Below are 26,998 nucleotides of genomic sequence, written 5' to 3'. Positions count from 1 at the left end.
TTTTGTACAATTTGTCAACCAATGATTCATCCACTGATTGCTGAATTCCCAATTAACCATTATGTTCAAAAAATGTATATAATGAATGACTGCAATCAGATACAAGCCAGAAGCCCCAAGGTGCAATCTGATGAGGTATAAATACTAGCTTTACAAAGACACTAAAACATTACAAAGAAATACAAGACCCCAGTTACCACATCTGGCAAACTCATCTCAGCAAGTTGGGATTTTACAGAAACAACCAACCAACCAACATGTACTGAACATGCCAAAACAACCATGCACAAAATGAGGCAGGCGGCTCCAATAACATCAAGGCCCTGATTGGCCCCAGTATATCCAGAAAAAAAAAAAAAAAATCTTAATTCAATAATGTGGAGAAGGATGTAGAGCATAATGACATCGCTCTTAATGGTCATCAACAGTTTTGGATTTAGTTAGTTACCGATTGCATGCCACTGGAACTGGCTTCCTCATGTTTTATGGGTAGATTAGCACATTGGGAACTTAAGTCCTGAATCTTGGCTTGCCGATGAGTACAATGCTGCTGCTGTGGCAACTGCTGCTGCTGGTACAGGTTTTGAAGTCTTCCGATTTCTTTCTCTAACATATCCCTCTCCACTGTGCCACCAATGCATAAAAAATTAGTTCTAATACTCTCCTAAGTTCTCACAATAGTAGCAGCAAGCTTGAGATCACAACTACAAATAGTACCATAAATAAAAGATATCCTTCAATGCATCTCAACCTATAAGAAACAACTACTTTGAGATTATATCCTGAAACAACAGCTGTGAAGTTATAGCACTACCAAAACTTTTGGAAAGCCCAACTAAAATAGACAGATTAGACAATTTGAAAATTTGTAAAGAAAAAAAGAAAAGAAAAGAAAAATCTCGTATGATGGATAAAGTTTATTAGTGCAAGAAGTGGGACTTAAACGAAGAAATTGAAAATTTGAAACAAATTCATTCTGATGAGGAACCATTTCAATGGAAGTGTTGCCTATACAATAGAGATTTGGTAAGAATTCAAGGCAAAATGAAATTTCTATTTGGGTTCCTTCAGCATCAATTGGCCCAGCCGGCTACTAGTTAATCCATGGACAGCCCTAATCTAGCATCTAGCTCTTTGAGGGCCTAAACCTCAAGATCCTGACAATAGACAGATTAAATAATTAGACCTCCCAAAATGATAAGAATCCGTTTATGCAATCTGAATCTGATTTGCTTGACACTATTCAAAATCAGCCAGTAACAAAAACAAATTAGGGATGAAAAAGAATAATTCCAATCCATAATTAAGTGAATTGAATCAGATAGACACACATAAACGCTCCTAATCCGGTTAAACCAACTTGTTTTTTTATGTATATATTATGTTAGACATCATTTCTCTCTAATTTCATCATTACTAAAAATTATGAATTATCTTACATGTTACCGTATTATTTTCCTTCACTTCTGAGCACATATGCTCCTGAAATTTCAAATTGAAAATTATATGTAACATTATTTGATCCATGCATGAAAAATTATTTTTTTATTTTTTCCTAAAAACAAAAATAGATCACCATGGTATGTGGTTGTGGCTAAATATCTCTTGGATGAATTTGAAACTTTCATGTGTGCACGCGCGCATGCACAGGCGCATGAGCTTTATATCACTGTTTTTTTTCACCCATGAATTGACAACATTATTTATTGAAGGGAGGGGGGGGGGGGGGAAACAAGGTTTAAACAGTGGGAGCTTGCTGCATAAGCAGTAAAACAAAACAGTAAAAAAACCACGTGAGATATAAAACTACTATGTTTGTTAAATTTTCATAACTTAAATATTTTAGACTTCATAATTTTATGTTATAGTATCAAAGTATCACTTAAGAAGTAAATTTTTTAAAGACTTTAAGTTGTTGCTACAGTAAATAAATATGGTGAATTATCCACTATCCATCATTATCTGACTCAAATATACATCTATTCACAACTCAATGGATCATATGTGAATGATGATCTTCAAAACTAATTATCAGCCTACAATTCACAGATTATCCAATCTGATCCCTTTGCTTGGTCTTCATCTCATTCACTGCAGGCTGATAAATTTATAACAAGATTCCTGCTTAGATTTGAGAAAATTGAGCAATCTTGGAAATCTTTTTCTTGGTTTGCTAGTTGAAACAATAGGGAAGAGAGCTAATGAATAATTATGTAGTTTAGGACATAATGCACTAGAGGCAAATATTCCACGAATCTTTGGCAAGGATTTACCCAGATATAAACAAAAACAAACCTTGGGAATAGATGAATAGATTATATGTTACAGCAAAGATGAGATCCGAATAAGATAAGAAAGAAAAAATAATGCTCTAGATGGATGCATCTGCATTGCTAAACCCCCATTCAGAGTTATTGAGAGGTATGCTGAATACTCCACCTAAAGCCCAACTATTGGAGCTTGGGTACCTAAATCCTTTTTCTCCATTTATTTTGTATTAAGGGCCTTCACATAAATTAAATCTCATTAAGCCTTTTAAATAAGATGATATGATTGAGAAGTTTGCTGTGCGTGTCTATGATTGACAAAACAAATGAGATTTTGAAACAAAAAGTGCATGATTGGGGGGCGCAGGCCATGTCTTTTGAAAACAATACCCTCATTTTGAAACCTTGATCATTTGGGCTACAGCTGGAAAAGGACTGTGTCAAAGATGTGCATATCAGGATCATTTCTTTGCCTAATTCTCCATCTGGTATCATTTAAGCAAATGGTAAGCTAACAGCCAAAGGCAAACGTAGTCTTGCTACAGGGTTTGTCATTTGTGTCGAAGTTGAAGTTGCAAACAATTTGTTTGTTTTTTTTTTTGTTGATTGAGGTCAAGGATTAAAAAAAAATGGAACTAAAACTTGAGTTTAAAAAATAACTCTAAAAAGTTCACAAATTGGGTAATGGGTGAAAAAGAAATTTTATGCTTGACTTGTCTTTGAAAATTAATGTATGCAATGGACAGTTGAAACAAGATGTTAGAAGCTGACAAGGAAATGTTTCTTCTAATTGAACCTATCTGCCCTTGTCTTGAATCAATCTAATATTTGATCCATCCCACCTCAAAACAAATGGCTTCCAGCAATATCAACCAGACCTTTTTTCAAATCAATCACACAGTGACACTAAGAAGACCATAAATTCCCCGAACATTAATGCCTATATGATTTCTTGCTCTTTTCTGGCTTCTTATAAACCAGTATTGCAAAATCATAGACACAATATAATGAAAATACATTGAAATGCATACAACAATCATCCACCATGCAATGGCTAGCACACTGGTTTATTAGGGTATCAAATCCTTCTGTGGAGCTAATCACGAGAATATAGCCTGCAAGCAGATTAATCCATTAACAAGTTGGAACCTCTCAACTGCAAGCATGTTGTAGACAAATTAATCCAAACCCCAGTCAGATTTGTTAGCCACAAAATTCATATGATTTTGATCAGAACAGAACATTGCACTGGAATGCATAATTATGTACCATCATTGAAATCTTTCATCCTTGAATAATTAGATTGAAATGGACTTGGAAATATTATTTTGGTTAATTATCTGTAAAGAATATCATTGTTGAAAAATTAGGAAAATAGACTAAATTTATAATTTGATTAAGAATGCGATTCATGTGTAATTCTGTTATGATTAAGCTTACATGCATGGGAAATGCAACTGGATTGCAAATTTTATATTTGAGGTCCTGTGCATGAGAATTTTGCATGGACCACATGTTAACTTTTTTATGTTGAATTATTGTGTAATTTATAAGTTATAACATGGGAATATTACATGAATTTTCTGTGTTGTTGTATAAAGCTGGCAAAGATTTGTTCTTTGTAATGAATTTGATGGTGGATTAAGTACTATTGTTATTACTTCACTCTAAATTGCTCATGTAGTTTTGTTGGGGAAAAGAACTCATAATTTTTAAGCTATCTGTTTTCAGTAAGAGAATAATTTGTAATTGGTAAATCACATTGTTTTTTGTCAAGCTCTTCTTTAATATTCTTTTACGTTGCATCATACAAATAATACTCAGATTATGCATCAAAAGTTTGATTTTCATATAAAGATATTTCTAAAGACTGGTTTCTGAATTAGTTTCCATAATGCTATCTACAAGATTCCTATAATTATCCTTCTTCTAATAGGAAACTATTTTTTAACCAATAACATGTGAAGATTATATGTAAGGAAGATGTGGAAACTCATACAAAAATTAAGTAATCTAGCAATCTCATCATAATTGGACTTTTTTCTAATTAGATTATTCTTTATAGATTTAATATTTTTGAAGCATAGTGGTCAAAGGCACAAGGAGTAACAAGGAGAAGAGGCTATCTGGAGCCTAGGTTCAAGGCAAAGGCATGTGCTTCACGAAGGTGAGACACATTTATGCAGCAGGAAACAGAAATGAAATTCAAACAGAAATTCCCAAAAAAGGAAAAAAAAAAAAAACAAATAAACAAATAAGAAAATTCAGGAAAAATAAAAGAAGCAGTAATTCCACAAAAGCAGAAAAGTTTCCAAAGAAAAAAAAATGATGAAAAGGGGGCTCAGAGTAGCTCTGACAAAGAGCAGCAAATCAGGTCAGAAGAAGAAAAGAAGATGACCCAAAGCAGTCAAGCAGAAATTTCAGCAAAAAAAGTATCAGGAATTCCAAAAAAAAAAAAAACAGCAAAAAAGGAAAAAACCAAAAAATTTTTTTTTTTTTTGGGGGGGGGGGGGGGGGGGGTTGATCAAGAAGAAGATTGAGAGCATTAGAGCAGAAATTCAGGAAAAAACAGCAAGAATTTCAAAAGAAAAAAAATAAAAAAGGAAAATTTTCAAAAGAATGGGCGCAGAGTCTTCGACCTGATCAATCAAGAAAACGACGAAGAAGAAGAAAGAAGAAGAAAAAAGAAGAGACTTCTGTGCTCACAGCTTGAAAGTTCTCCTGAAACGGCAGCATTAGAATTGGTCCTAGAGTTGGCATTCGGCTTCAATCACACCTCCCTGTCTCGTGAGTTCTTGTCATCTTTTTTTTTTTTCCAAAGCAAAAGGCATATTTCATTCAATCACAGGGCCCTTCCCATAAGAAGATCACCAGAAATATTGTCCTCACATAACCAAGGTCCAAAAAAGAGAGGATCCTTAGTGAAATTTTCAATACAGAACTTTGAATGTTGGCAATATAGTCAGCCATCCCTTTACACTCCTTTGAACATAACAAAAATAAGACAGATGAAAACAAGTTTTTCATTACATTAATATCTTCATAACATTAATGTATTGTGAGTTCTTTTTGTATTTCAAGAGAATGAGACTGGAGAGATGTTAGTTGCATGCAAGATAAAATAAACAAATTATCTAGTTTTTTCATCTTTTTTTTTAATAATCATATAAACAAATCAGACGGCTACAACTAAACAAAAAGAAAAAGTATCAGATAAAAATGCTTGCCTCACCTCGATGCTTATAAGGTGTGACCAGCAATGCCCCCATGTGCTTTGCACCTACGTGTGCCTCAGCAGCTTTCACTACTATGCTATGAAGTTTCCTTGTTTGTTTAAATCTTACAAGGAAAAATTACTAGATTAACACAAGAATAATTAGACGATCGAAGATTTTTATACAATCTTGGACCAACATCCTAGTAATTGTAGAAGTAATCATTTATGGACTTCAACGGCTAATTTGGAGAATTATACATACAAGGGTTGGACATTTGATATTAAAGCAAGACAACATGCACTACTTGCTGAAGTGCACAGTTTGAGCTTGCTCATCAACTTACCCAATTCTACTGCTCTTTAGTTGTGATTTCTACCTGTGAGGTTATTTTTGTAAATTGGGCATAAATCCGTTGGCTATAAAATTTGTTGTTCTCGGGTGTGTGAATTGTTGTTCTTGGCTGAGAGAACATGTAAGCATAGGTAGTCCCTGGCATTTGCATGGATAGGTTCCTTGTGAGTGAGGAGGGATTCCTCAAGGATCTGCGAAGAACTGTTGTAAGATTGGTTTGATCTTCATCATGAAGAAGATTGATATTACTGGAAATCTCAGGAAGGCACCTTTAGTGCACATGGGCTCCGGGTTTGGGCACTATAAACAGTTATACATCTCCTACCTTTAACTCCTTCAATTTGTGTCATTGCTTAAATTGTATGCTTATTTTTTAAATTGGAGTGAATTATTTGAAATTAATGTTTCAAATTAAAATTGAATATCAATCCAATTCACACCCCATGACAAGATCAATCCTACCAGACCTTGAAGTTTCAAGGTTTGCTATTCTCCCTTCAGATTTTGAATGGAACTTTTACAAAGATTCACTGAAGTATTAAAACATTCTCACTAGTCCTTTTGAAGAACCAACCCTCAAGGACCAGCTGTTTATAAATTGTAAATCATTCATCCCCTGCCCCTTTACTTCCCCTAGTGTTGCATCCAGCAAATGTGGAGTGAGGCATAAACAGGAGCTCATTCAAAAAATTTCAGAAGATATAAGGTAAAACATTTTTGGAATGAAATATTTTCAAGAATCTGAACAGATTAGAAGCTTCTTTGATAAATGAAGAATTCCAGGGTGCCCTAAAGTTTATACACTAGGAGGTAAAAATGATTTGCAAGTAGAAATGGAACCCACCACCCAAGTAAGTATTGATGTAGCTGATGGCTATTTATCAGACTCCAGGGGGTTCTCGGGGAAATTGAAAACCATGATGGATTGCCACAGTTAGACTTTGCAGCAGTGCGAAACCAAATGCCAGTCTTGCATCACAAACTTGAAGCTATAAGGCTTGCCTAAAGTTTGCTAAGGAGAAAATGATAGGTGGGGGGGGGGGGGGAAGTTTCTGTAATTGATATAATAATGCTTGGAGGATAATGAAACACGCTAAAGATTCTTTTTTTGAGAATGAAAAGTTTTAAAGAGACAGCAAAACTTCGTAAAGTAGTGGTCCTGATTTCATAGAAAGGTTTTATGACTCCATTGATCAATATTTGGCTTGTGGCTTCACTCCTCCTGAGCTCACTTGGGAAGCTGAGATGGTTACAAAAGTATACTACTGATTTTACTTATTCCATATGATCAACTAATCAAATTTATTCATTTAATTAAAAAGAAATATTTCTGCTCTAACTTCGACAGCTTTGCAATGAAGGGTATTGGTATAAATTATATTTACTACTGTGCAAGATGAAGAAACATAAATAATGCTTGATTAAAGTGCAGACAGCTTAGAAAAAAAACACTCACAGTATTTTATAAGTTGCTCTTGAGTCAAATTGTCCAACCGTTGTTTCAGGGCTGTGTTCTCCATGCCCAATATAAGATTCTGCTGGTCAAGAAATTCCAGCTCAGCTGAAACTACAAATCCTTGTGCCTATAAGGTCAGACATAGGCAAAAGGTGTCAAATCATGAATAGTTAATACAAGAATCCTATATATTAGTGGAAACTAATGGTGAAATAAGCTGTCTTTTAGCTTTTGTTGTCTTGCCTTTAAGACATGGACATATCTTTCAAGCTCAGCTATGTATTGAAGCTTTCTCACTCGTGACCGATGAGCAAATTGCCTGCCGTATACAAAGGTATCAACACATATGTCAACAAACCGCATGCAGATTGCAGAATTTTCTCCAATACAGACTAATTTGCATTAAAATGAAAAACAGTTTATTATACCAAACTGACGTAATACTGTTGCATGGATAAGAAACCCCAGCAACTAAAAATTTCAAACTTGTCCATTTGAAGGAATGGATACCTCAGCCCAAGTTAAACAACCAAACTAACTCTTGCATAAGAATATTGAAAAATAAAATAAAGGGGGAACAAAGGAATTTATAATAATATAAAACAACATAAAAAAGCATTCATTTTCATTTTTCTGTTTTATTCATCAATTTGCTATAAACTTTCTTCCTTTGTATGAGAATGGGAAGAGGAATGACATCCCCAAAAATAACACTCACGTATATGACAGTTGTGTTTCATCAAAAGCATAATTGCAAACAGTTATATTCTCAAAAATATTGGAGGATGCACTCAGCACACAAGATGCCCAAGTCCAAGAAGGGTATCAGCTTTTGCATGTTGCAATCACATTTCTAGGAATTCAAAACTGAAGCCACCAAATAATGGGACTGTCGTGTATTATTTCTAGATAACAGGCTTCCAATTTGACATCAATCACTCAAAATTTTATGCAAGCCCAAGAGTCAGCACTATACTTGGCATCAGTATTGTAAATTTCTTCTTTTATTTTCCCATAAAAATTAACCAACCAATCAAAAGCCAACCACTGGAATAAGGAAGCCATATTGCCACGATATTTAATAGTAAATGTTAATGACTATTTTGGTCACTTAGCATTATTAGTATGTGTTAGTTGTTAGCAGAATTGACAGCTACATGTGCTGTAATTGACAGCTACAAGTGCTGTATGTTGGCAGAATTTGTTTAAGATGTAAATAATGTAGAAATCCCTACAATATGAACAACAGCAACGGTTGGTGAATGACAGCCAGCAGTGTGAACGATGGCCACGGTTGGTGAATGACGGCCGCCTACCATGGTGGGTGAGCCACCGCCACCTACCATGGTGGGTGAGCCACCACCACCTACCATGAGATCTTGCCACAAGCCAGAGGCTATAAATTGAGACCCCCCACTGAAGCTAAACTAGAGATCTCAACTGCAAGTTGTGTCCTCTTCTATTTTTCCATATTATATTCTCTGTGTACATGTTAAATAGGGACCGAGTATGTAAAGAATATACAATTGAATATACAATCGATTCATTCAGACCAAAATTGACATGGTATCAAAGCCCCAAATTATTTTCATAGTTATCTCTCAGCTTGGCTGAAGCTAAATTCTTGGTTTCTTGGTTTCGCTGTAATTTTTTTTTTTCTGGTAGCAGCAGTCTCTTTAGGAGATCGGTAATTTCCGGTAGGTTCTAAACTGCTGTTCGGCAGTTCTATTGAAGGTGTTGGGAATTTTTTTTTTGTGAAGTCCTAGTGCAGTGGTTTTCTGGTTCGGAGGTTCTGTTTCTGATTGTGACGAATTCTTGGTGGCTGTCAGCAGATTTTGGAGGGGCAATTCTGGTGAATCAGGTTTATCCTTTCTGATTATATCTTGATTGCAAGCCTGGTTCCCATGGCTACAAGTTTGTAGCAATTCTGTTTGGGTGGGTGGCTATCGACAAATATTTTTTTGGTGTTATTGGGCTGTAGAAATTCTTATTCCAGTAACTGTTGAGATTTCTCTGTTCTGCCCAATTTTTTTTTTTTTTGTGGTAATTATGTCAGGAGAAAATTCTATTGTTTGCCTTAATGGCAAGAACTATGCCAGTTGGGAATTCCAGTTCCGAAGGTTTGTGAAAGGGAAGGAGTTATGGGGTGATTTGGATGGGTCTTCTAAGGCTCCAACTGATTCCAAGGAACTTAGTTCATGGGAAAGTAGGGATGCCAAAGTTGCTTCTTGGCTACTCAGCTCTGTTGAACCTCATATGGTCAACAATCTTCATGGGTTCACTACTGCTACGATGATGTGGGATTACCTTCAGCAAATTTATTATCAAAATAATTCTGCTCGAAAGTTTCAATTGGAGTTAGACATCAGAAACTATCGCCAAGGGAATCTCTCCATTGAGCAATTTTATTCTGGTTTTATTAATTTATGGAATGATTATTCTGGGTTGGTGCATTCTCAGGTTCCCAAAGAAGCTTTGACAGCGCTACAAGAGATTCACTCCAAGAGCCAATGGGATAAATTCTTGAAGAAGCTCTGACCCGAGTTTGAAAGTGCACGAGCTGGGTTAATCAATCGCACACTTGTCCCATCTTTAGAGGTTTGTTTGGGTGAACTCTTGCATGAAGAACAGCGTCTCGCCTCACAACTTGGCCTTTCTCAAGATGTTGGTGATTTTGAGACTTTTAATGTGGCTTACGCCGCTCAAGGCAAAGGACAATCCAGATCTCCGCCACAGTGTTATAACTGCAAGGAAATTGGGCACACTGCAAAAGATTGCAGCAAGAAATTCTGCAATTATTGCAAGGAGGGTCATATCATTAAGTATTGTCGTGTATGTCCTTAGAATCGATCTGCTCCTGCTTTTCATATTGCTGTTCAGTCCAATTTTGTGCCTACATCTTCCACACATCCTGCTATTCCGGGTCCGTCTTCCAACATTTCTCTCGAGCAAGTTCAAGAGATGATCATTTCAGCCCTCCCTACTCTTGGTCTCCAAGGTAAGAAAAATCTTCTTACTTCTCTTTGGTTAATTGACTTTGTGGCTTCCAATCACATTAGTGGCAGTCAGGCAGCTTTATATGATGTTCGTATGTATGATGGTAAGCAGCATATTAAGATCGCCGAAGGCAGTACTCTTCCTATTACAGCTGTTGGAAATATGGGGTCTTCCTTTACTAATGTTTTCGTGTCTCCTGATTTATCTACCAATCTCATTTCGGTTGGACAATTAGTAGAAGAAAATTGTACTGTTCATTTTGATCGTTCAGGTTGTCGTGTGCAGGATCAAGCATCGGGACAGGAGATAGCAAAGGGGCCTAAAGTGGGACGTATTTTTCCTCTTCAGTCATTTACCATTCCTCATTCAATTTCTCTTGGTTGCTCTGCTATTGCTAATAATAATAGCCAATTTTGGCATAAGAAATTGGGTCATCCAAACTCTGTAATTTTGATACATCTTATGAAACATGGTTATTTGAATAATACAAGTGCATCTTCTTCAATATCTTTTGATTGTGCTTCTTGTAAACTTGGTAAAAGCAAATCTTTACTTTTTCCTTTACAGGGTAGTCGTGCTTCAACGTGTTTTGAAATTATTCATTCTGATGTTTGGGGTACGAGTCCTGTTATTTCTCATGCTCAATACAAGTATTTTGTGACATTTATTGATGATTACAACCGTTTCACATGGGTCTATTTTCTTTGTTCTAAAGTTGATGTGTTCTCAACCTTCCAAACTTTTGTTGCCTATGTAGAAAACCAATTTTCTACCTATATTAAGATCTTACACTCAGATTCTGGGGGCGAAAACATGTCTCATCCTTTTCGATCTTTTCTCCAACAGAAGGGTATTCTCTCTTAGCGTTCGTGTCCTTCCACCCCTTAACAGAATGGCATTGCGGAGCATACGAATCATCACCTTTTTAGATGTTGTTCCTACATTGATGATTGAATCTTCTGTTCCTTCTAGATTTTGAGTAGAAGCCTTATCTACGGCTGTATATTTGATTAATCATCTGCCTTCTCCTACCTTAGATCATGATTCTCTGTATTCTCGTTTGTTTGGTGTTTCTCCTGATTATAATTCTTTGTATGTTTTTGGTTGCGTTTGTTTTGCTCATTTACCTCCCATTGAACGTCACAAGCTTGATGCTCAATCTATTCAATGTGCTTTTCTTGGCTATAGTAATTCTCATAAAGGGTTTGTGTGTTATGATGCAGATGCTAACAAGCTTCATATTTCTCGCAATGTGATTTTTTTTTTAAAATCAATATTTCTTACCATCTCGTACTAATCATGTTTCTTCCTCTATTTCGCTTCCTCCTTTTGATGACGTGCCTAGTATTACTTCTCGTTTTAAGCCAAGTTTTGTGTATCAGCGACGTCGCCCACTGCCTCTTCCTTCTTCTGAACCGCCACCTGATCCTGTCTTGCATGCACCCCGCCGGTCTACTAGGGTTTCCCAACCTCCAAATTGGTATGGTTTTTCTTCTTCTACTCTTTAGGCCACTCTTAATACTACCTTTGTGCCTAAGTCTTATTCTCAGGCTTCTGCTCATGAGTGTTGGCGGCAAGCTATCCAGGACGAACTTCAGGCTCTTTAGGGCAATCACACTTGGGACATTGTCCCTTGTCCTGCTGGAGTTAAGCCTATTAGGTGCAAATGGGTCTACACTATCAAGCTACGTGCTGATGGTTCTATCGAAAGACATAAAGCTCGTTTGGTGGCACTCGGGAATAGGCAGGAGTATAGGTTTGATTATGAGGAAACATTCACTCCCATGGCCAAAATGACTACTGTCCACATTGTTATGGCCATTGCTGTTTTGAAAGGATGGTCACTTCGCCAGATGGATGTGAAGAATGCATTTTTACATGGTGATCTAAAGGAAGAAATATTTACGTCTCCTCCTCCTAGCTAGTTTCCTTCCTCTTTTGTTGAGGTTTGTCGCTTAAAGCGGGCTCTGTATGGTTTGAAGTAGGCACCGCGGGAATGGTTTGAGAAGTTTCGTACTACTCTATTGGATTTCACTTTTACTCAGAGTCAGTATGACTCCTCTCTTTTCTTTCACAAGACTGCCCTTGGGATCGTTATACTTTTTGCGTATGTCGATGATATTGTGATTACAAGATCTGATCCCAAGGTAATTGAGCAGCTCTTACAACACCTCAAATCTACGTTTCATATGAAAGATCTTGGTCCACTGCAGTATTTTCTCAAGCTTAAGGTTCAACATTGTCCGAATGGTACACTCTTACATCAGCATAAGTATACCCAAGAACTTCTTTCATTAGCTGGCCTTCAAGACTGTAATTCAGCTCTTACACCTATGGAAGTCAATTTAAAGATGCATCAAGCAGATGGTGATCCCTTATCTGATCCTTTGATGTATCGGCAGTTGGTGGGTAGTTTAAATTATTTGACCATTACTCGACTTGATATCTCGTTTGTTGTTCATCGGATCAATCAGTTTATGCGGGCTCTGTGTCAATCACATTTGGCTGCTGTTTGTCGTCTTCTTCGATATCTCGAAGGGACATCTAGTCGTGGCTTGTTCTTCCCTTCAGGGAATTCTTTACAGTTGATGGGTTTCAGCGATGTCGACTAGGCTGGATGTGCGGATACTTGTCGTTATGTTACGGGTTGGTGTATGTTCCTTAGCAATGCCCTCATTTCTTGGAAGAGTAAGAAGGAGGCTCGTGTCTCGAAGTCATCCACTGAGTCTAAATATCGGGCTATGTAGTCTACCTGTTCTGAAATCTTATGGCTTCAAGGGTTGTTAGGAGAACTTTGTGTTCCACAGCTTACTCATACTCCTCTTCATGCTAATGATACAAGTGCTATTCAGATTGCTGCCAATCCCGTTTTTCATGAACGCACCAAACATATTGAGGTGGTTTGTCATGCCATTCGTGAAGCCTTTGCTCATTAGGAGATTACTCTTCCACACATTTCCACTGAACACCGTTGATGTTTTCACCAAGGCTCTTTCTCGTCCTTGCCATCAGTTTCTTCTTGCCAAATTGATGCTTCTCGATCACCCAACATCAATTTAAGGGGGGATGTTAGCAAAATTGACAACTACATGTTCTGTAATTGACAGCTACATGTGTTGTGTGTTGGCAGAATTTGTTTAGGATGTAAATAATGTAGAAATCCCTACAGTATGAACGACAGCCACGGTTGGTGAATGACGGCCAGCAGTGTGAACGATGGCCACAGTTGGTGAATGACGGCCACCTACCATGGTAGGTGAGCCACCGCCACCTACTATGGTGGGTGAGCCGCCACCACCTACCATAAGATCTTGCCACAAGCCAGAGGCTATAAATTGAGACCCCCCCCCCCCCCCACTAAAGCTAAACTAGAGATCTCAACTGCAAGTCGTGTCCTCTTCTGTTTTTCCATATTTTATTCTCTGTGTACATGTTAAATAGGGACCCGAGTATGTAAAGAATATACAATTGAATATACAATTGATTCATTCAGACCAAAATTGACATTAGTGTTATGTTAATAAGTGTGAGTAAGGTCATATGGTCATTGGTATGTATATGACACATATGTTGACTTTTTGAGTCCGATCTCTGTTTTGATGTTGATGAAACATAGTGAACTTATGTGTGTATTTAGCATGTGAACAGGTCCATATTTGAGATCACACATAAGGAACAGGGAAATGGAAACCAAGATGGATCTTAAAGCTTATTTCGTGCGGCATATTCCATGGATGACAGATGAGCAAAAGAAGAAAGAAGACAGATAATTTTTTATTGTAATTGCATTTGGTTTTCTAGTTCGTAATATTATTGTCTATAATAACTGCATCTCATACATGATAGGCTTATGCTCAAAGGCCATAGTCTGACCATAGGGATCCAAACCTGACCTTAGGGGACCCAACCTAACTCAAAACCTTTTTCTTAAAAGCTAAAACTCATACAAAGGTTTTTAAAATAACTTAAGGTCAAAAACAGGGTTTGCAAAGACTTCGGTTGACCGACGTTGGATTTTTGGGCTTAATTTAAAAGTCCGGTCGACCGAACCCTTCCAGTATTAATTGACTTAGTCGACTGAAAAAACCGTAGGCCAAAACGTCAAAAGTTTGACTAAGCCTCGGTCGACCGACCGATTTGCGTTATAAACACTTCGGTCGATCAAACAAGTCAGAAGTCAACATGTTTACTTCGCTCGGTTGACCATACTGAATCGAACACACAGTCCTCGATCGACCGAATCATTAACCGCTGACACCCCAACTACTTGGTCGATCAAACCTTGTAGTTCAAATTGGCCTTGGTCGACAGAATCTATATGAATGGTCAACCAACCTTTGCCTTGGTTAACCGAACCCACGAAGGGTTCAGAAACACGCTGACATGGTCGACCAAACCTATAGTTCAAATTTGCCTAGGTCAACCGAACTTATAAAAGTGGTCGACCGAACCTTGTCCTTAGTCGACTGAACCTCTCGGATTGGTCAATTTTTTATCGCAGATAAATGAGTTGAATTTTAATAAAACGCCATTAATATTTTTCCAAAAGGACCTCCGTGTCCCCAACGGATATTTTTTTATGGATATCTATATATACTCCCTCATTTGTCTTAATTAGTGAGAGATTAGAAAAATCATTAGCCAAAAATTTTCTGAAATTCTTTTCACTCATAATACTTATATAACTCATATTCTTCCAATCTTTTGAGGCATATTGCTCATTCTCCTTGTTCCTTGATTCGCAAAACTATCTCTTGAGGAGAATTATTTGTTATACTCCTTGGTTGCAAATCAATTGCAACTTGCAAAGGAGTTTAATCTCTTGATATTGTGCTTACTTCTCATACATATTATTGGTAGCTTACAACTCTCTTATTATGCATTGTTTGAAATTGATTTTGGAGAGTAAGCTAGAGTGATTCCTGTACTATTTTATTGATAAATACTATTCGAGAAGAACTCATATATTGGCTCCTGAGTCTTGGCATTTTCATTGCCAGATTCAAGGGCTTGCTTGTGTTATTTGCTAAATACATATATTTGCAAGCTAGAATCCCTTATCTCAATTGTGCTTAATACTTGATATACATTGTGCTGAGATATTTGCATAGAAATTCAAGGTCCTTTGATTATTTGTTTGTTGAATATATTATCTTAAATCAAAGGTATCACTCTCACGTATATACAATATATACACATTGGTTGAGAGTTGACATATAGCTCGACCATATCTCACTTGAGCATAAATCCTTATCATACGTGAGTGTATTGAGCATATTGTTGTACATCATGTGCTTGTATTAGAAGCATTACAATTGTACACAAATTATTTAATTATCTGTTGTATTCCCGACGGGTGGTCGAAAGAGGGAGACTAGCCCTACGAATAGTCCCGATTTGCTCAAACTCAGTTAGGTGAGCACCGGATTGGTTCAGACCCGGTTAGGAGAACTAGGTGTACCAGCCTGTAAGGTGTTGTAAACGGTGTCGCTCCACCCGCAAGTAAGTAACTTAGTGGAATCCTTTTACTTGTAAGCTTGAGGCGAGGACGTAGGCAGTATTGGCCGAACTTCGATATCATATCGTATGTTTCTTTATCTTCGCACTTTAATTTCCGTACATGTATGGTATTATTTATTGTCTTGATTATTTTACATACATGCTTTGAATGGTTGTGAAATACTGATTCTACAATAACTGTTTTATTTATCTGCTCAGTTTTATATTGTTGGGTAATTAGCATATGTTTAGAAAGACCCTAAGTTGCGGTATACTGCTTGTGGATTTGAACATAACCTAGGAAAAGTTTTTAAAATTCCAATTCACCCTCCACCCTCTTGGGAATACACCAATTCCAACAACATATTAAAAATAGAGAGAGAGACCTATCATTGTGATTAGGTCTTCTGTTTTACTCAATAATTCAACATGTATCAGGGCGGTAGAACCATGGTGTCTACGAGGTCCTGGGTTCTAGTCTTGTTGTCCGCTTTTAATGTAAGTTTGTTAAAAAAACTATCATTCCAATATGGGTGTTATTCGTTGTTGGTTTATCCTTCCACGTGCAGGGGAGTGTCAAGGCTTGATATATTGTTGGCACACAACCTAACAGCTTAAGCTTTTAGAAAAAGTGGTAATTTAATATAGTAAACACTGGACAACACCGGAGACTCGTTGGAAAGCTGAATTATCTCAGTCACTCAACCATATGTCTCTTCCGCAACAAGTGTTGCAAGCCAGTTTCTTGATTCTTTGAGAGCGAGTCACTGTCAAGAAGGAGGGTAACATTTCCAGCAGATTGCAAGCCCAAAACTTAAAAATTTTAATTTTTCTAACAATGTGAAGGGTGTTTATGCCTGACAAAATAATGCAGAACCCTAAACTTGTTAGCCTCGTAATAAAGCAGTCTGAGTTTAATGAACATCAAATGCTAAGAAAGCATATAAGCAACAAAATACAGTAAATATAGTAAAATGAGTTTCCCCTAGCTGAGCATATAAGCAGAATATAATAGTTTAATTGAACATACAAAATGAGTCTATTAAAATTATTTAAAACAGTAACACAAAAAATATTGAAACTGACAACTAGTGGGTGGACTGCATACTGTTTAGCACGTTTTGGATCAGTCCCAGTCATAGAAGGCTTTGAATCATTTTTTTCAGAAGAACATTCTAGAATATGTAGACTGGATCGTGCTTGTTCTTGCTTTCCTGCATCCGTAGATGTTATCCCATCTGGTTCCTGTGAAGCACATGACAATCCTGAATCTTGAAGAGAAAATCCATTTCTTTCATATGGAAATCCAGTTGAGTGTGGTGCAATATTCAAGGAAGATTTGCACACCCTATTCTTTGGCTTATTAACAGAGCTTGACTTTGGGTTGAAGGGCTGCAGATCTTTGTAATGATCAAAGTTCTGGGATACCCAGGAAGGTTCAGCAATAATATGTGTAAATTTGTGTTCTTCCTCTGTGTTAGATGTCTTGGCTTCTGTATTTAAGTATGCAAATGAGTCACTTGAAGAACGCCGATGACCTCTGTGCAGAGGTGTTTCTGGCTCATTAAGGAGTTCATCAAACCAAAATGGTTGCTCCTCTGTAAGAAAATTCTCAGAAGACGTACGTTGAAGGGGGCTGCATCCCTCCACGTAGTTAGGAATACAATTTGATCCTAATATGTTCTTGGAGTAATAACCAGCATGGATTGGGGAAATGGCTGGCAAGGGACATTGAGGGAGTAATTGTGCCCGTCTTTCTGCATGTGAAACAATTCTTGAGTTTGATGACCCATTTGTCTCCATACCTTATGCACTGAAGCCTGTTAGGAGTCATGGAGAACATAAATGTAACCAATGATTAAACACAAGCACAAAATCATTTCTGAAAATAAAAAGGAAAAAAAAAAGCATATTTTTGCAGGAACATATTTTTAAAATAACATTAAGATTGGTAAAATTTATAGTTCAGAATTCACTTTGGTAAAATGTAAAATAAAAACAACTATGTCTACTGGGCATAAACTTCCCCAGTTAGAGAAGCTATGAGCCACAATTTTATGAGGTCTTCTTCTCTTTAGTGTAGGTGCGACAACACTCTTTTGCTTGCAATATTTAAGCAGAAATTAAGTGCAAGCATGACCTTGCTAATGGACGGGCATAGAACAAAAATTACAATAGTAAAGAAGATAAAACTTCACAATAACTGATACTAACCTCTTAGCGCATGTTGCTTTCAACAACATGGGTGTATTTGGAAACATACTGGTTTGGGTTCTTTCCACGTATTTAAGTTGTTTTCATCTTTAAAAAAAAAAAAAAAGGATAAAATATGATTGCAAAGTGGCATAGGACAGAAAGGAGATGAGAGAGAACATATATATATATATATATATATATATATATATATATATACGTGTGTGTGTGCGTGCGCGCGCGCATGTATAAGAAAAAAGAAGAGAAAATGAGGGGAGAAGAGAAAACAGAGAGAAGATAAGAAGAAAGGGAGAGAAGGGAAAGGGGAAGAAAAGGAGGGGAGAGAGGAACACGAGAGAAGTTTGATTCAAACAAAACTGCACATTAACCATACAGTACACATATCCATTTTCCAGAGTATTTACACAGCCAACATCAAAAGTAAAACAAGAAATTAAAAAAAAAAGAAACCCCACAAAACTAAAAAAAAATACCAAATTAACCCCAAATTAACTAAAATTTCTACGACCAAAATCTCCAAACTAAATAGAAATCCAAATTTCAAAATCTACAGGAAAAACATAAGTGCATAAAATTCTCTGTGGATGCTCCTTCATCAAATTCCCTCAACTTCAAGTTCTGAAATGACACTGGCAGCAATTCCATAAGTTGGAACAAATTTGAACAAGCAACAAAATCAAGGTGCGGCATGAATTGCATGACATCCTCATAGGAAAGTAGCAAAAAGGTATTCCTAACTGCAAGCAGCATAGAAGGCTCTAATATCTTCTACTAAGTAACAAGTCCTCCAAACAAGAAATCAATTTAATATTCAAATATACTGACAACTCAAGCAAATATGCATTTGGCCCATATTCAAGAATGATGGGACAAGTTTGATTAGATTTGATTAAGGAACACATGGAGGAAAAAGAAATAGGTGGCAAAGGCACATATCCAAGGATGGATGAGAATTCCTATCATGAATCCTCGACAACAGGCTCAGTGACTGAGAAATCTTCTATAAACTGTATAGCAACCATGGCTTATTCCTTGGGATACGAATGAAAAAAATTGATTGACAAGCACATCTATCCAAGTAGTTGGAAACTCATCTGTGAGTTACTAAAAGTCTCAACTATTCAGTCTTGTGTCACATCAAGGTAATAAAGATGTGGATCTATCTAAGGACTAGAAGAAAAATGGTGCCTTGGGTCACCAAAGACAAATCTAAAGTCTTAACCTGAAAAGAACTACAGTTAATATCATGAAAAGAAGACTTGTGACGCATGCAGTTCCCCTCAAAGCTTTGAAATTTGCACTAACAATCCAATTTCTTGAAGGAATGGCCAAAATATGACAAGCTGGTTGATGCAGAACCCCAAAACAATGTGAATAAAACTAGTGCATGGGGGCTTTGTATAGGCTTTCAATCCTCAGGGAATAAGAAAACTAAGTTCAGAAACTTGAATTAATTAACATACTAATTTCTTAAATAGAAATATCCTAGAATCTTAAAGACATGATCCCAATAAATAATATGCTAAATAAAAAAAAAACAAGGAAATTACAATGCAAGTTAGAAAACTAGAATAACTCTTGCTCACATACTGCATCAGTAGTTTGCCAAGATGCATGCAAGAATAATATCTCACAGGACTGGTCCAATTTATTGTGATATTTCTTCAATTTCTTGAGATAGTATCAATTTCTTGTATGAAGGATGAAGATCTGCAATTTTGGTTCATGTTACGTCAACTATCTATTATTTCCTACGATATTTTCAACATCAGAACTGTTTCATTATCAAATATGAGTCTCATATGTCTTCATTCTTCACATAGTAGGTTACAACACGATGGTGATGAACCATGATAGAGTGTTGATGGACTTTCCTCCTTGTTGTCGTTATTCAACAATTGTCATCCTTATTCAACTACGAATACTCAGTCTTGGCTTTGGATCATTTGGAGGTGTGTTCCTGTAAATCTTTTTCTGAGTTTTTGACCAGTTCCAACTCTTTTTTTCCTCTATATTCATCTATTTGGAAGGCCAAAACTCCCCCAAAAATTAAGGCTTTCATTTGGCTGATGGTGCTTAATAGAATCAATAGTAATAATCTGTTGCAGATTAGGAGACCTTTGAAGGCCTTATCTCCAGATGTTTGTGTATTTTGTTGTTTGAATTCTGAAATGGCATCTCATTTGTTCTTACACTGTCATTTTTCTTGGAGTATCTGGAATAAATTATTTGGCGGGTTGGGAGAAACTTTGGTTTGCCTAGTGGAAGGAATGTTGGCTATTTCTTTTGAGGGTTTTGGAAGAAGGAAGGGTAGGGCTGCTCTTTTGAGATGCGATATATTTTCCGTGTTGTGGGGATTACGGTTAGAGGGTAATGCACAGATTTTTTCAGGGAAAAAATTGAATTGGCAGCTGGTTTGAGAGAAGATTCAATACTTGGCCTCTTTATGTGCATTGGCTTTGGATGCTTTAAAAGAGCTAGCTTTTCAGAAGCTCAGCTAGAGTGGAGGAATCTTTTGCTTTGATATTTTGTAGTATTTATGTGCCTTTTTTTAGTTTCTTTTTTTCTGGTTTTTTCCAGAATTTGATGGTAGATGTCTTATTCTCCTCTTTGTAAATTCTTTTCTTATTAATGAAATCTCTTCTTTTGCTATAAAGGAAAAAAAAAAACATGATTGTGATGGACCACAAACTAATGATCTGTTCAATGGCTACTACGACACCCAGTGAAGGCTTGCTACAACACCCAGTGAAGGCTTGCGACTTGATCTGATTAATAGATCGTAAAGACATTTTTTTTAACCTGGTAATGTTACAGAGATGATGGTAAGGATAAATTCTAGTAAAATTGAAGATGAATCTATAGCAATATTCAATCAACAAACTTCATAGTTATGATGAAGGGCAGCAGCAGTGGGATTTTCAGGATTTTTTTTTTGGAAACTGTGAAGTGTGATCAAAGGTGGTTTGATGGGGATGCCTCTGATGGCTGCCAGGACAAACTGTACTCTGCATGGCAAGCAAAAGATACTCTTTCTTTTGTTCAATATCAAGAAAGAATTTCTGGGAGCTTTTGGATGGAATTGAGTCATAATGATGAAAAAACATAAGGAATAAAAGATTAGGCTCTGATGCTAATTTGATGTAGGACAGCAAGGAGAGAGAGAGAGAGAGAGAGAGAAGATCATAGAGGGAGAAAGTGGGGGAAAGAGAGAAAACAGAGAGAAGAAGAGGAGAGGGAAAGAAAGCGAATAGAGAGAACATGAAGGAAGTTTGTATCAAACAAATAAAATACACATAAACAGGATACTTTTACACTCTCTGGGCTTCCCTTTTAAATTTGAGCTTTTTACTTCAACCATTCAGGACTTTGAAAAGCAGAATATTGTCGAGACTCTTGGGGTTCAAGAAGGTAAGCTTCCTGTCAAGTACCTGGCCTCCCATTGGTTTATTACTGCAGTGTCCTCCTCAAGAAAATTTCTTCTAGAATTAATAGCTGGACTTGCAAGTTGCTAGTACTTGTCTTATGCAAGAAGCTTGCAATTAATCAAATCAGTTGTATTGAGTATTCAAGCCTAATGGGATTCAGTTAGATTCCTCTGTCTGTTATCAAAGAGCTTTATCAGAAGCTGAAAGCTTTCTTATGGCAAAGAAATGACTGGAAGACACTTGGTTGTAAGGCCAAACGGTTCAATGTATGTAAAGGGGGTGCTTGGTAAAATTAAGTATTGACTGCAGAACACTGAATTCAACTTTGATTCTGTGAATTGGTTCTAAGTTTTAACTTGAACCAGTTCTAAATCTAAATGCTGAATTTAAATTCTTTGGTATCTAATGTCTGAATATGTGTTGTTTTTCAATTTTACCCTTCTAACTATCTACAGCAAAATTATTTAATAGAATAAAGAGACAACTGCATAAATCAAAGTTTATAATTTAACATAAATAATATTTTTATTGTCATATTATAACTTAATATTACTTGAATTTTTAATGAAAATATTAAAAAAATTAATTAGAAAACAATAATTAGAACTGTTAACATAATTTAATAGTATAGGGTCATGGCTCACACTACATGTAAACTTGTTTAGTTAAAGAACACGTTGAAAGAACAGGGTTTTTCACATTCCCAGCTTGCAGAGTCTACGGCCATAACTCATGCTGCATGCAAAGTTGTTTGGTTGAAGAACATGTTGGAAGAATTGGTCTTCCACATTCTTAGTCTATGGGGTGGATGTACGATAATCAAACCGCTATTCATACTGCCTCCAACCCACTCTTCCAGAAGTGCACAAAACACACTGAAGTTGATTACCACTTTGTTTAGAGAAACTTAGGCAGAAGCTCATTAAAACCACTCATGTTGAAGTCTGATTTGCAGCTATTGCTGATTTATTCACAAAAGCCTTGTGGGGGGCTGGGGATGGGTTTTCGTGTTAAATCCATTTGTCACAAGCTAGAAGCATACAATACATATGCTCCAGCTTGAGGGCAGTGTTAATGGTTATTTTGGTCATTTAGCATTATTAGGGTGCAAGTTTAATGATGGTAAGTGTGAGTTAGTAAGGGTATTACGGTCATTGGCATGTATGCCTTTACATTTATTATACAGAGGGAGAGACCTATCACTGTGATTAGGTCTTTCAATTCACCAAATACTTTAACAAAACCCCCTAAGACTTATTCAGAGGGAGGTCTATACAATAAATATGTATTCCATCTCTTAATGAAGCTATGCAAATGCTCTCAAACTTTTCTAGTATATTTTCTGGCAAATCTTCACTTTGGGTTCTTGGTTACGCTCCAATAAGCTAAAAAAAAAAAAGGAGCATTTGGCTGTTAGGCCCCACCTCACTATTCCTCAAGATGGACGTCCATTATGAAAGCCAAAGACACCATGCATCCCTGTGTCAAACATATTACAGGGGATGGAAAACCCATCTCTTTTTTTATCACAATTGGCATCAAGAAGCCCTTTGATGCAACATTATGGTCCTGCTTTAGCACCTTTGAATGCTAGGATAGATGCAATAATCAACAATGGGGGCTGGAAATGAGCCAAGAAGCTTTCCAGTAGAGTAGCAGACTTAGATGTAAAGAATTTGATTAATTTTGATCCAATGTTAGATATGGAGGAGTCTATTACATGGAACCACACTGCTTCTGGCAGATTCTCAAAAAATTCAGCATGGAATTATCTTAGGACTAAGCACCCTAGTGTGAGTTGGCATAATGTTGTTTGGGTTAATTCTAACACCCCAAAGCATTCTTTTATCAGTCAGCTTGCAACTTTAGACAGGCTTGCTAACATGGAAGGGTAGCTTACCTTGGGGGAAATCTCAATCTTCCCTCTGCTTGTTTTCATCACTCTCCAGGGAATATGAACCATCTGTCTTTCAGCTGTGAAATCTCCAAAGAAATCTACCATAAAGCTACTTCCTCTGTGAACTGCCCAAGGATCTTTTCCAGTTGGAATGAGGAGATTACTATGCTATCATCCTTGGGCAATTCTCATTATTGGGATGTCATGAAGTTGTTATGGAACATTGCCATTTATCATGTGTGGAAGGCTTGAAATGCTCTCCTATTTGAGAAAACCCCTCTTAAAATGTATTCAATTGTTCAAACATTCTCTTTGATTTTAGTTATAGATGCTATGGGGCAATACTTCCATAGTACTTGATGTTTTTCCTTCCTCTCTCTCTTTCTTTCACTCGTTTTGTTTCTCCCTCTTTGAGCTAACAAACAAATTATCCTTGAATTCTTTAAAAATTTAAAAAAAAAAAAATCTATACACTCAACATTGAAAATAAAACAAGTAATTTTAAAATAACCTTTAAGGAATTAAAATACTCATAATAGCTCTAACTTAACTAAAATGTGTAAAATAACAAAAATTTACATACTAATAGAGAATCCTAATTTATGAACCTAAGTTACAATATAAATGCCAAAAACAACATAACAAACACGTACTCACATGCACCATTAGCTTTCCAAGTTGTTTCAAAGTTATTTAAAAGTATTTTCAAGACAAGTTTAAAAAAACACATGGAAAGCAAAAGGTGCAGCTGCAATGTATATATGCATGTATAGTTTTTTAAACAGGTATTTTTTATATTTCATAAATATTGTTGAAAAGATGAATCCCCCATTCTATAGAATATAGAAGGTTGAGAAAATATACAAAGATGAGAAAGTCATAAAAAATTTAGCTCGATTTAAGATAGCATTAATACAATTGACATCAATTCAAACAGCCCTCATTTTGAACAGGAGACACCCAAGTCTTTTTAAGGGCATTAAAACTCAAAATCTGCCTCACAGCTAATGAGAGAAGGTTTATTGAGAGACTTCTGTTATTGGCTGGTGCAGTTCTTCATGATATATAGCAAGCTTGCAAATTCCACTTGGATGAGCTTTACACTAAGTAATCATATCAGAGGCTAGGTAAGAATGACAAACATTCTTATCAAATATCAACAAATAATGATAGGAGAAGGTAGATGGGCTATACTCAGAGGATATACTCGTGATATCACAATCCAAAAGCCATGATGAATCCCACCCACAAATTGAGAAATACAATCATATCCATTTCACTAACAACATCAACATATCAATAGGCTCATGCCCTATTAAAACCACAAGGTCTCAGAATATCATAGCAGTGTTACAAACAATTAAAAACACATCATCAAATAACAAATTAATTAACACACTAAATTTTATGGATATAAAATCATTTGTTAGACTGAGTATCGTCCAACAAAGCTTCAAATAGTTAAGCCTGATGTCATTTAAATAAATGAGTTAAAATTGGGATATGTAACAGATTATGCTATCTGTAACCTGTATACAGAATGGTATGTTGGGCACTGCGGGTAACAGCAGCAGAGCTGTTGGTCACAGACTGGCAATATTAAATTGTCTCTCAAGACTCGAGAGCCACATGACATTATACAATTCAAATTAAAGTTGCTATAACTAAGAGAAAGATTGTTATTCCTAAAAAAATTCATATGATAAAGAGCTTGTTCCAAAATCAAGATGATAGAACATAAGATTTTTTTTTTTTTTACAAGTTTGTTCCAAGAGGATTGATAGTAGTTACTTTATGCCCTTCACGGCTTCAACCTAATGAAATGCCATGTTGCATTTCTTTCTAGCACATAAATAGGCAACTTCTTAACAATTCTTTTTTTAGAAATAATATTTATATATGCTACGAGTTTCAGAGAATGGTAACAATTCAAGAGAAACTTCTTCAATCTCAACCCAGTGGCTTTGTTTTTCACATAGATGGGAACCCTTCTCTACTTGATTCCAAATAAGTAGCATAGATGTAGCTGATGGCAAAGTGAAAGTGTAGCAATGGAGGCAAACAGCCGGAGCTACACTGATTGCTACTGATAGGTGTTTCAAGGTTTGAGATTATATTCTGGCATCGATCTTCAACACTTATGGGCAAACACAGTCCTCTTGTTAGCAGACGTAGGTTCACTACCATGGGGGCAATTGCTCCCATTTGAAACTCTTAAGAAGTACAGAGCTTTATATACAAATCAAAGTTTGCCCCCATGAGGAAATAAATTTTTGTACCCCACACTACAACCACAATAACCACAATGAAGGTTTTTATGTAAACAAATAAACATAAATAAGATAAAATTAAAAATATTTTTTCTCACTCCAAGAATGTCAGTTTTTTTTTTTCCATTATCTGATTCTCCATTTCTTCGAATCCCTCCATACTATAATTTTATTACCTACCCTTTTTTAAGGAACAGTTTTCCTTTCATTCCTTTGCCCCAAGTCGCCGACTCCTATGAAGTGTTTTCTTTCAATTTCCTTCTGATGAAATAAAATAAAAACAATTATTACTTGTCAGGAATGTGAAATGTGCAAAAAATGACTTCCTTTAAGAAATATGAAACGTATATTTTGCTCGCTCCCACTCAACAAAATTTTTGGTTCCAACACTGCCTCATGTCCCAACAATCAGCTTGCATATAAGCTTCAAAAAACACGTATAAGATATCGAAAGTGAGTTTCGATTGCTCAGGCTCTATTTTCTTAATAAATAAGGTCTAGATTTGTAAATCCCAAAGACTCCTTCACCCTCTATTAGGTTCTTACTGATCAATTTTGAGTCTCATGTCTTCGGTTCTTACGAGGAACAAACTCAACTACGCCAAATAATTCCAGGAAACTCATCTGAGCATAATGTAATGCTTGCTCTCGCCTCAAACATTGAAAAACCAAATATTTAAAATTTCTGATGCGTTCCGCCACCATAAATTTTATCTAAAGCCAAAAAAAAACGGCGAGAAACCTAGAAACACGGAGAATTCAAAGCCAACAATACACCCAGAGTCCTGATCAATTCCCAGTATCATCAAGTCCCCCAAAACACACACGCACGCACGCAGAAATAGAGGAATTACCAGCATTGCCGGCGGGGAGCGGAGGTTGGGGACGAGAGTTGTCAGCGGACGATCCAACCCAGTAGTCTCCGGTGTCGCGGAGTTCTATCTCTGTCTGGCTTGCTCCTGACGAATAGCCATAATGCAAGATTGGAAACGAAGGGAGAGGCCATCCGCACTTTTCGTATTCAAACATCGCCTGCTATATACTAGCCGCGCACTGTGCGCCTGCTTTGCTCATGGCTCCTGATTTTATTTTATTTTTTTGTACGTTTTTTAGCTTCTAGTTTTTTGACTTCCTATTTGAATCAACGACTTTGTTTGAAGAAAAAATATATATAAGAAAAACATTTACATTTTTTATTAAAAAATTTTATTTATATTTAATAGTATTAAAAAATATTATTTTAATATAATAAAAAATCTTTAAAAATTAAATATAACAACAACAAAACCAAACTTTAATCCTACTAAGTTTATTTGTTGATTAGCTATATATTTTATTTCCTTCGCATTCTTTTTTGATGATCAAACATAAAAAAATAAATTTATTAATATTTGATTTTCC

At 36.3% G+C, this 26,998-nt stretch overlaps 1 protein-coding gene across 1 annotated transcript; it reads right to left on the bottom strand.

Annotated features, from left to right (window-relative positions):
- On the bottom strand, positions 1-26,660 carry LOC131161800 (uncharacterized protein At4g06598-like). Its single transcript, XM_058117777.1, has 5 exons — positions 26,452-26,660; positions 16,897-17,608; positions 7,536-7,611; positions 7,293-7,419; positions 1-624 (listed from the first exon to the last, which is right to left on the bottom strand). Exons 2-5 carry the CDS (start codon positions 17,589-17,591, stop codon positions 437-439), a joined length of 1,086 nt encoding a protein of 361 aa, XP_057973760.1. The 5' UTR covers positions 17,592-17,608; positions 26,452-26,660; the 3' UTR covers positions 1-436.
- Between the last annotated feature and the right edge of the window lie 338 nt (positions 26,661-26,998).

Source organism: Malania oleifera, chromosome 8 (genome assembly GCF_029873635.1).
Source record: "Malania oleifera isolate guangnan ecotype guangnan chromosome 8, ASM2987363v1, whole genome shotgun sequence".
NCBI lineage: Eukaryota > Viridiplantae > Streptophyta > Magnoliopsida > Santalales > Ximeniaceae > Malania > Malania oleifera.
Note: the sequence above shows the minus strand (reverse complement) of the source record. Positions and strands in the feature narration are given on the sequence as shown.